Source organism: Stenella coeruleoalba (assembly GCF_951394435.1).
Source record: "Stenella coeruleoalba genome assembly, chromosome: 8".
Taxonomy (NCBI): Eukaryota; Metazoa; Chordata; class Mammalia; order Artiodactyla; family Delphinidae; genus Stenella; species Stenella coeruleoalba.
In genome coordinates, this window is record NC_137154.1 from 88,011,856 (window position 1) to 88,023,507 (window position 11,652).

An 11,652-nucleotide genomic window follows, 5' to 3' on the forward strand; every position below is an offset into this window, starting at 1 on the left:
ACACAAAACAGCGCAATCTTCAAGTATAGACAGTCCCCAACTTATGATCGTTTGACTTAAGATTTTTCAACTTTAGGATAGTGTGAAAGCAATACACGTTCAGTAGAAACCAAACTGCAGATTTTGAATCTTGATCTTTTCCCAGGCTAGCGATATGCAGTACAATCCTCCCGTGATGCTGGGCAGAGAGAGGAAGCCCCAGCTCCCGGTCGGCCATGCAATCACGAGAGGAAACAACCGATACGTGTAAAACCATTCTGTTTTTCACTTTTAGTACAGCATTGAATAAATTACATGAGATATTCAACACTTTATTATAAAATAGGTTTTGTGTTAGATGATTCTGCCTAACTGTAGGCTAATGTAAGTGTTCTGAGCACATTTAAAGTAGGCGAGGCTAAGTTATGATGTCCAGCAGGTATTAAATGCACTTTCAACTTGCAATGGGTTTATCGGGACATAACCCCATCCTGAGCCCAGGAAGATCTATATATGTTTTTGCCATGAGCACTTCTAATTCAGAAATTTTTGGTACAACAGCAAATCTGTGGGTTTCTGTTTTTTTTCTTTAGTACTCAAAAAATGTCAGTGCAACAATTTTACCTCTGAAAATTTGTCAGCTACCATATAGCGAACTCGCCAAGATTTATCTTCTGCTGCTTGTCCAAGTGTAGGCATCACCAAAGCCTCAAGGTCATCCTCAGAAAGTAACTGAGCAATATTGACACAAGCTTCCACAGCTAGGAGGCGCACTGAATCCTAATGAACAAAATTCCTTTCCGTTAGTCAGATAATATTTACTGAGAGCTACGCGGCAGTGTGTGGTGTGTGGTAGTGCCGTGGGTATCATTTAATTTAAAAAAACCAACCACACTATATGCAGCTCATGTCTTTATGTCTTGAAATAGCTGCTCCCTTTGCCTGGAATGGCAGGCATGTCAAAGCCATAAAGGCAGAAATGACTGTTCTCTGAGCGAACAGCAAAGTAATGACGTTAGTTAGAGTTCAGGATTTTTATTAAGGAGAATGAAAATAAAATGTGAAGATTAAGTGAAAAAAGAAAACATTTTAATGATGTCTCTAAATCCTCACTATAAGAAGTTGAGGGATAAAAATGAAAACAATGCTTATACAAGTTGTTTACAACAGATCAAAACAGAGAAAGAGAATAGGGAATAAGGGTAAGGGAATGACTTAGGAAGCTCAGTTTTCAAAATACTCATTGTAGGATGGCAGTAATAGGAGTTTAGGCATGAGATAATGACTTGGAAAAAAATACATAGAAAAACAAATTTTTTAAGTAATTAAAAAAAACATTCAATTTAAATGTTGATGATCAAGGACAGAATAACTTTGAGGTAGCCAAGCATAAAAAACCCAGCAGAAAAAATTAGGTATGGGATTAATGAACTCAGCTTCCCAAATGTAAACCACCAAGTATCAACGTAGTACCTGTATGACCTTTGCACAAGTGGAAGTATATAATTAGACAAATCAATGAAAAATAGGGAACTGAGCTATAGATTCGGGAATCATAAATATATTAGTAGGAACTGAAAATACATAAACATCTGAGCACCCAGAAGAAACAAGACAAAAATTTTAAGAGTATGTGTGTGTATATATACATATATAAATATTTTATATATGTAACATTCCTGTATGCGTATATCTAGGCATGTGCAAACACACAAGGGATAACAGCAACTCCAACTTTCCGAGACACTACACGTTTACAGATCAACAATAACTTACCCTACGCCCAAGATACTCACTACTCTATCTAAAGGAACAGGCTAAAAAAGGCAGAACCAGGTTCTTGGTAGTAGCTATACAGCTATTTTCAGATTCCAAAAATTATGATGAATCAAGGGATTACCATCATCTATGGAAATATATACCCATCAATATTTGTTCAATTAATCAACTGCTTCTCTTCCAGAACTCCTGATTTTCTTCCCTATACCTGCTACTCCTCCCAGAATCTTCTCCACTCAGCAGTGACACCAGCATCCACCCAGTTGCTCAAGCCAAAAATCAAAGAGATCTTGATTCCTCTTCCCTTCATCCAATTCAATAATAGTTCTACTGACTACCTCCAAAACTATCTCCAGTTTCTCTCCATCTTCACTATACCACCCTAGTTCACCACTGTCTCCTGCCTGGATTATTACAAAAGTCTCCTAACTTGTCTTGCTGTTTCTACTCTCAATCCCACCTTACAATTTAGTTTCCACCCGGAAGCCAGAAGGATCTTTTAAAAATGTAGATTACATCAAATCACACCGCTGCTTAAAATCTCGGTGTATTCTCATTCCACCTAGAAAAGAAAATCCAAACTCTACACCCTTGTGGTTTAAAGGTCCCCCACAATCTGGCCCCTGCTTATCTTCTCCAAACTCATCTCTGATCAGAGTCCTTTTCACCCACTATGTTCTAACCTCAGGGCCTTTACACTAAGTGTCCTCTCTTCCTGGAATTCTCTTTTCCTGGAGCTCTGACACCCTAGGAAAGGGCATGGCTGGCATTTTTCTTTCATGTCTCAGTTTATGCCACCTCTTCACAGTCCTTCTCTGACTAACCAGTCTAGAGGATTCCCTACAATCACTCCCCACCACTGTGTTACCCGACTCTATTTTCTTCATAGTATTTATCCCCAATGTTTTGTTTGTTTATTATCTGTTTTCCTTCATTAAATTGTAAACTCCATGACAGCATGGTCCCTGTACACCCTGTTTAACACTGTAAACCAGCACTAGAACAGTGCCTAATATGTAGAAGGTGCTTCATAAATACTTTCTCAATGAATGACTAAGGCAGGAGCAGCAATTCTATCAGTAGTCAGAGTGAATATACACACATGTATTTTACAACTAAGCACAATATTTTTTTGAGCATCCATTGCTGCTAATACCACAACTAGACATAACTCTTGATGAAAAGTAACCTCCATCTACGAAGTGATCTTATTGCCCCCCAAATATCAAACCTAACTCTCCTTAAGCCTTTAGATCAGAGCTGGGGCAAGTGCTGGCCAAATCTGAAAAGCAGCAAGTTTCTGTAAATAAAATTTTACTGGAACGGCACCATGCCCATTAGTTTACATATTATAGAGTGCTACATACAACAGCAGAGCTTTGTAGTGACAACAGAGACTGTCTGGTCCATAAAGCCTAAAATATTTACTATCTGGCCCTTTCACAAATCTCCACTCTAGATTCAACTACCAATTTTGCAGGACAAAAGAAAATGTTAAATTATACCACTGGAAATGTAATCAATGAGATCTCAAATGAGGATTCTAAACCTGTACTGTCCAATGCGACAACCACTACCCACTCACTACCTACTTCTGTGTGCCTGGAATGTAACTAGTGCCACATGTTTAAAGGATAGTTATTTTGGATATATTGGGTTAAATAAAATATATTATTAAAATCAACTTCACCTGTTTTTTACTTTTTAAAACGTGGCTACTACAAAACTTAAAAGTAACAGCGGCTTACATTGTATTTCTGTTGGATACTGCTGTTTTAAACTATACTGTATGAGTAATAAAAATGCAAAGAGAAGTAAGGAGGTGGTTACCACGAAAGTCAAGATGAAGTGTTAGTCTTAAGGGGGTGGAAAGTGAGGAGTGGGAACTGGGGAGCAGGGTTGTGTTTGGGAGGGAGCCCATGCTGGGCTTCCGGGGTAGTGGCTGTCGAAGTTCTATCTCCTTTCATGGATGAAAGTCACAAGATGACATTAACTTGTAATGATTCATTAAGATGCATATTCACTTTGTGCTGTTTTCTATATATTATTTTAATAAATTAAAAAAATTATTTCAAAAGATTTACCATCTTTAGATCTAGAAGCTGAAAATAAGACTCATGGGTATGTATCTGCTGCTCGTGATCCTGTACACATAAAGTGGTTCTAGGGCAGCAACTAGGTAAAACCTGAAGGGCTCTTCTTCTGGAGTCCAGGAACTCTGGGGGCTGATCCTCCAAAGCACCATACAGAGAGGCAGTGCAGCTTCGCAGTGAAGGCCATGAACTCTGGAGCTAAACTGCCTAGACTCAAATCCCCAGTCCAACACTGCTAACTATGCAACCTTGAGCAAGTCACTTCAATTTCCTGTGCCTGTTTCCAATTATGTAAAATGGGGTATCTACCTAATGGGGCTGTCGTGAGGACTGAATTACTTCCCGTATGTAAACCACTTAAAACAGGCTGAGAAAGATTTATTTAGGTGCTTGCTAGTGTATTATTATTGCTATTTCTACACCAATGAGATCCAGATCCTTGGATTTATAACTGCTATCAAGTGAAGTCATCCTATACACTCACATAGAGGATGCAGAGGGTCAAACAGCTTTCCCAATACATGCTATGCTTGTTTATCTGAAAGCCAAAAATTCCAGGAAACATTACTCTCCCATGACAATCCAGCCTGCAGTGCCCAAAGGTATGTTACCCTTTAATGCAGCTTTGGTCTTCCTTTCTAATTATGGCTCTCATTTCCTCTTTGACACCCCCTTCATTTTAACAGCTGCTAATGTAAAAGAAAACTGTGGTCTGGCTAAGAAAGAATTATAAGGACACTGAGATGGGTCATATTAAACTTTATCCAGGCCAGAATTAAGTATTAATTCTGCAAAAAGGATCCTACCATGAGAACCAAAACACCCAAAGAAATTCTTAAAATTTTAAGAGGAGCATATCTGTGTACTTTAATTACTAAGAGTTAACCTACCTGTTCATCGGAAGCTAGATTAGTGAACAATGGAACAATTTCACTTTTCACACTGTCTAATTCCAAAACTTTTGCAAATTCACCCAATTTGGAAGCAGCAGCACGTCGTACCATTGGTGTGTCATCTGAGCACAAGGAACGGAAGTGCCTGCAGCAAATAAAATAATGAAGGTATTTCCTGTCAAATGCCATTGATGAAGCATCCCCCAACGCACACAGAAACTTTAGAGGTTTTCTCTTACAACCATCAGCGATTAGACTTCTACTCATAGAAGTAACAAGGGAAAACCCACGGGTATATTCAACTGGACAATAAAAAGTGGTGTCATTAATCCGACTACCCTGATACCAGTCACTCACTGGTAACAGGGTACTGTGTAACTTGTCAGCTGTGAACTCCCAATAACCCCAAATAACTAAAAAATACCATATCTTACTGTCTAATTTCTGCTTTGACAGCATTTGAAGCCCTGGGATAGCAAACGCTGAACAAACCACATGCAGATGTGCGAGAGGTAAACCAATCCCCACTCGCTAGGCGTTTCACCAGAGGGACAAAGTGAGCCTCCAGAGCCACAGGAGTGTGCTCCTGGGAGATCTGCCTCAGGGACTCCACAGCCTTGTCTCGAACCACAGTCTCTTCCACGGTCGCCAGACTTTCCAGAGGAGGCTAAATAGACCAAAACGGAAAACGAGAGAGAAAACTTACTCAATCAGGTTAGATACAGATTATCACCTTTTAAAGTGACTGAAGGGAGGTGGTACATGTAACCAGAATGTTAGCTACATCACACCAAATGGTTACTTTCAGTTCACATGGTGATAACATATGGCGTGTCCAACCTGAAGACACGACTTCTGTAGGACAGCCAAGATCTCACGTCCCAGATGGCAATTCCCAGATGGTGTCTACAAATGACACAGTGGAAGAGACTTGACACAATATTAATATTATTGTGAGCTGAATCACTAGATTTAAAAGCTATGTAGCAGGACTTCCCTGGCGGTCCAGTGGTTAAAACTCCGTGCTTCTACTGCAGGGGGTGTGGGTTTGATCCCTGGTTGGGGAACTAAGATCCCACAAGCCGCACGGTGCAGCCAAAAAAATAAATAAATGAAAGCTTTGTAGCCAAATTCAGACAGGATAATGTACACTTCCTCGAGTAAGTGCAAAAACATGACCAACGCTGGGCACCATAATTACATGAGGACATCTCATCAGGACACTGAGTCCACAGCCTTTGGGTTATTATTCTACCATTCCTGGAGGTGGACGCTACCTGTGTCCACTGTCTCCACACCAACCTATGAAAGGCTGAGAACAAAATCCTTTTTTCAGAATACATCCAGAATCTTCCCAAGAGTCACACACAGTGGGAGTTTCCAAAAGAACAATTAAGTGAAGAGTGCAGAGGTGGTAGCAAACCTTGCCTGCAGCTTTAGAAACAGAAGAGACCAAAGGGGCTGGTCTGGACTAGGATCAGTGAGTGAATATAACACAGCCCAGTAAAAAGTGACAGAGGGCGGGTTCTCTGAACCTCTGCCTTTCTGGGTTTACACTCAGTCCAGGCAAATGCAGCATATACCATGAGGTGCAAATGTTAAAGACAAAACCCACATGTAGAACTGACCAGGAGAGTTAAACACAATTGTGAGTCAAAGGAGAGACGTGTGTCTATCCAATAATACATTTCAAAAATTATTTGATACACAGAGGTAGAAAGTACTCAGCTTTTCTAAGAGGTATTTCAGAAGCCCTTTGAAAAGATACTGCTTTCTGACTTGTAAAGGCCTTTCATGATCTGTCCACTGCCATCTCTGACCTCCTCTCATGCAGTATCACTGGATAATCTCTATCACTACTACAGGGTAAGGCAAGCTCCTGTCTCTTGATGTGAACTCTGCCTATCTCTCCATGCTCTTTTCCTATGCCCCCGGACCACCACTTCTTCCAACTCCAGCACCAACACTGTATACTCCTGCAGTCCAACCGGTTCCATGCTTCCAAGGCTCTTAAACTCTTTCTTTTAAAATGATAATTATTGTTATATTCTAGCACTGAGGATACGGAAGAAACAAGGCCACAATTTCCTTGCTCTAGTGGAGTTCACATTTTTTTTTCTTTTTTAGGTCTTTTGATTTTATTTTTTTAAATTTGTTTTATTCATGTATAGTTGATGTACAATGTTGTGTTAATTTCAGCAAAGTGATTCAGTTATACATATACATACATTCTTTTCCATTATGGTATATCACAGGATATTGAATATAGTTTACATTCTAATGGAGGACGATAACAACTAGTCATGAAACCAACTAGATGGTGTTGAGTGTTCTGTAAAGAACTAGAATAAGGGGAATTCCCTGGCCGCCCAATGGTTAGGACTCCACACTTTCACTGCCAGGGGCCCAGGTTCAATCCCTGGTCGGGGAACTAAGATCCCACAAGCCAAGTGGTGCGGCTAAAAAGAAAAAAAGAATAGGATAATGTGATAAGGGGTGAGTGGGGAAGCAATTTCAGGTTGAGTGGTCAGCGAAGGTCTCTGAGATGCATTAAAGTTGATATGTGAATGACAAAGAGACAGCCCCAGGAAGCTCAAAAAAGAAACATTTTATTATAGGGAATACCTAGGGCAAAAGTCTTAAGGCAATAAACCTGGTTTATTCAAAGAACAGAAAGAAGACCATTGTGAATGGAATGAGGTTATTACGAGGGAACACATGAGATAAGCTCATAGGGGCAAGTTTTGTAAACTAAGGTACAAGCTAAGGTAGAAATCTGGGATTTTCTAAGGGTCGTGGCAGGTAGTGAGTGATCCACCCGCTGGGTGAAGAGTGAACTGTAGTGGTGGGGCGGGAGGCATGAGTGGAAGGCAACTAGTTAGAAAGTTACTGTAGCAATCTAGAGGAAAGATCATGTCGTCTAGAAAGATTAGAGGAATGAAGAGCTAGATGGTAGTAGGGATGAAGGAGAGTGAACTGATTTGGAATATATATAGAATCTATAGGAGTTACTAATGGATTAGATGTGGGAAATGAGGGAAAGCGAATTCAAGAATGTCTTCTAGGTTTTGGTTTGTGCAACTGGGTAGACGGTGATGCCATTTACTGCAACGGGGCAACTAATTAGGAGGCATATTTGGGGAAGAAAATTGATGTTGTTTTAGATATTAAATTTGAAATGCCTGTTTGACATCCAAGTAGAAAAATCACAGGCAGATATATAGAGAAAGACAAACATAGATATTTATATCTATCTTTCTACATATATCTATAACTGGAGTTCCATGGAAAGGTAAGAGGTAAAGACAGAAGTCACAAGAGTCAGCAACATAATACAGACAATATTTAAGCCCGGAAGCATTCAGCCCTATCTTGTCTAACTGGCAAATTCCTAGTCATCCTTCAAAACCTAGTTCAGACATTCTCTCCCAACAGATCTTCCCTGATCACCCTGGGTTAATCCCTTGCCCTTCTCTATTACTTGAATGCCTTTTATGTGCTTCAAATTTTTCCATCTAACACCGCACAGTAATTATTTGTTGACACATAAGGACAGAGGCCTCATTCCATTCATAATGCTCTTCTCTAACATTAACATTGTAACTTCAGTGCCTGATACAATAGGTTCTCAATAAATGTCAACTAAATTAAACTGAATTCATCAAATTCGCAAAGTAAGTCAGAAGCAAAAGTTACAATTAAAGACAAAACTAATAAACATTCCCAAAGCCATAACATTGCTAGATGAGCATTAAGATTTCCACTGTAAGGGGGAAAAAGCCATGAACAAAACCCATCAAATCCTTTTTCTCCCGACCTCTAAATTAACAAATCTACAGAGGCAAAAAAGAGGGAGAAGTTCTTTAATTCATAGTCAGAAAAAATAAGAAAGGGTTAATTGAGTCCAAAGGGCCTAGTTATTTGTCCTCTCAGTAGCTAACACTGTGACTATCCATAAAAAGATCTGTATAAAAAATGCTGCAGTGTGCCTATCACCAAACAATGTATCATTTATACTGCAAAAGTTGTAGGAGAGTAGGCAGAATATACTCACCAACAAACAGTGGGCAAAGTCAGGACCTCCCACCAGGCCAGTGAAATTTCCCAGCTGCTCAGCAAGAGCTAACAGTACCTCATCTTCATCATAAATTGTATCTGGAAATGACAACAACCCAGTACTCATCAACAAGGATATCTGGCCCAGAGCTGGACACTCACACAAAACTAGGAATAGACTCAATATATAACTAGATGGTCTGTCACAGTCCTAACAGCCTTTTCCTCCTTCTCAATCAAGAGTCTATGGATCTGTTTTACAGAATGAGTTAGAAATTCATAATCCACATCAATTACTTTCCTATTAGCTAAATAGTTAAGGTCTGAATATGTCTGGCCACAAAATTACAGTATATGTTGTCCTGTTTCTTCATGGGAAACAGCAGGCTCAGTTTAGTACTTACTAATACTGTGGGTAACAAATTCGAAAAAAAATAGCCAAAGTTTTGAAAGCCACTGGAAAACAGAAATGCCCATGCCTTTCCTCCAAGAGTCACATACCTGTAAGGAAAGGCAGCAGTTCAGTTCGCGTCCTTTCTACTCCAAGTGCTAGAGCAATTGTTGATAATTTCTTAATACTATTGAGACGGAGCTTTAAAAAAGTAGAAAGAACGAAGTCAAGAAACAGTTGTGATTTAGACCAAAAGACAGTAGTTGCATGCTTCCCTGGTGGCGCAGTGGTTAAGAATCTACCTGCCAATGTAGGGGACGCGGGTTCGAGCCCTGGTCAGGGAAGATCCCACATGCCGCGGAACAACTAAGCCCGTGCGCCACAACTACTGAACCTGCACTCTAGAGCCCTTGAGCCACAACTACTGAAGTCCCCGTGCCTAGAGCCCGTGCTCCGCAACATGAGAAGCCCGCGATGAAGCCCGTGGGCAGCAATGAAGACCCAACGCAGCCAAAAATAAATAAAATAAATTTTTTAAAAATGTGAATCATTTAAAAAAAATTAATAAAAAAAAAGACAGCAGTTGCAAACAGGTGAGATAATAACATACAGGTAAGAATGAAGAAAACCTTTAATTTAGATTTCATTCTATGAGGAACCTCAAGAACAGTGGAACACGCCTTCATTAGCTAAAGGAAGATTTCTTAGGAGAAACACGTTGACGGGCCCATTAAACAAATGAAAGAAAATACAATATTCAGAAAAGTGAGACAATTTTAAAAAGAGAGAACTTTGGCAGTGGTGAAGCAGGTGAAACGGTTGAGTACAACCCCTGCCTTTTCAAAGAAAAGTTCCATCAGAGGTGATACACCGCCTCCTCTAGGTTAGTTAGCCATCCAACCTAATTTCTACCCCACAAGCCCAGCGGAAGGCAGTCATTCACCTGCACTTCACTGGGCGCCTTGGCATCCTTGCAGCCCGCTCCAGGCCCTCGCGGTTCCGCTCCGCCCTCCTCCCGCTCGCTCAGCTACAGGGATGACCCGCCCAAGGCTGGACGCGGCGTTCCCACCGCCCGGCCCGGAAGGAGGGCCCAGGAGGGAAGCCGGTTCTCCCACAACCGCCCCGGACCCGGTGCGACGCCGGGCCAAAGCCTCAGCCGGCCGGGACAAGGCGTGCTGGAGAGGTTCCCGGCCCGTCGGGTCGAGCCACCAGAATCCCTCACGGATCTCTCCCCTCCTCCCTGTCAAGTTTCTGCTCCGAGTCCCAGCTTTTAATCCCCGGGCCTCCCCTGCCCCGGGGCGGGCCTTCCCCCTTCCCTACCACGCGCCCGGCCAAGCCCGCCTCCGCTCCCCGGCCCGACTCCAGTACCTGCACGTCCTCATTGCGCAGCTCGTCGATTAATACCGCGATTGGGTAGAGCGAATCGTCTCCATCTCCGCCCGCTGCCCCCTGGCCCATGCGGGGCCCCGCCACGCCCGCCATGTTCTTTCTCCTCCGCTTGGTCGCCACCGCCCGCTTCGCGCCCAGGCCCCGCCCCGTGCCCAGGCCCCGCCCCGCGCCCGGAGAGGCGGGGCTAAGACCCAGGCTCGGCTAGTGCTGAGGTCGGGGAACCAAGTGCCTGGCCGGCCGGTGGAGGCCCCATCCCGGACCCCGTTGCCGGCGGTGCACGTCTGAACTCCAAAGGACAGGTGGGCTGAGAAAGCGAAAGGAGACCGCGTGTCCTTTCCCCAGGCAAAAGAAATAGGGGCGGGGATTCGTCCTGCTCATGATGATCTGAAGGCGTCGGGGACTTACCTGAGTGAACCAGGCTGTGCCCTCTTAGGACTCAGGCGGACCAACGAGGATGCCCAAGGACAGGAGGAAAAAAGATTTAGCGCCTCTCCTGACTTCCTCCTGGCCCTGAGCCATTTGGGTCTCCAGTCCTAATTTCCCCGCTATCCTCAAGCTTCCACAAAACCCCTCCACCTCTTCCTCCGGCCTGTGCGCCAGAATTGTATCTGGCTCCTGCCCCGTAAGACAAATAACGCGGGCGGTGAGAGAAAATGAACAGCGCTATCCAAACTCCCCAGTCAATATTTTTTCCGCTTTCTCCATGCAAGCTGTTAAAAACATGTTGCTCTCTTGTTTTTGTTTCTTTTCAGTTTGGTACTGGAATGGTGCCTTCTGTTGTATTTTCTTCCTCCCATTTTTTAGGTCTTTAGCATGCTAGAAGTACAACAATCAAGCAAAACTAGGGCAAGCTTTAATCCTTCCAAATTGGGTGGCATGGCTACTTTGCTTGTACAAGAAAGGCTAAACTGACCTCTCTAGAACTCCAGGAGTCCTCAAAGGCAGCAGTGGCAGGAGGTGAGGGTATGGGAGTGCTTTCTGACAAAATTTAGTGGGAAGTTTCCATTTACCCTTGTTAGGGCAGCATGGAATAACTAGAATGTCCCTTTTTGTTTGTTTGTTTTGAACTATA

General features: G+C 42.5%; 1 protein-coding gene across 1 annotated transcript in view; it reads right to left on the bottom strand.

The window, feature by feature from the left end:
- Positions 1 to 10,729, bottom strand: part of PPP2R1B (protein phosphatase 2 scaffold subunit Abeta) — a 36,708-nt gene extending 25,979 nt beyond the window's left edge. The window contains 6 exon segments of the mRNA XM_079930182.1: positions 604 to 759; positions 4,742 to 4,889; positions 5,179 to 5,411; positions 8,799 to 8,899; positions 9,302 to 9,392; positions 10,560 to 10,729. Of these exon segments, the coding sequence (XP_079786308.1) occupies positions 604 to 759; positions 4,742 to 4,889; positions 5,179 to 5,411; positions 8,799 to 8,899; positions 9,302 to 9,392; positions 10,560 to 10,673 (843 nt within the window). The 5' untranslated portion in view covers positions 10,674 to 10,729.
- Positions 10,730 to 11,652: the final 923 nt, after the last annotated feature.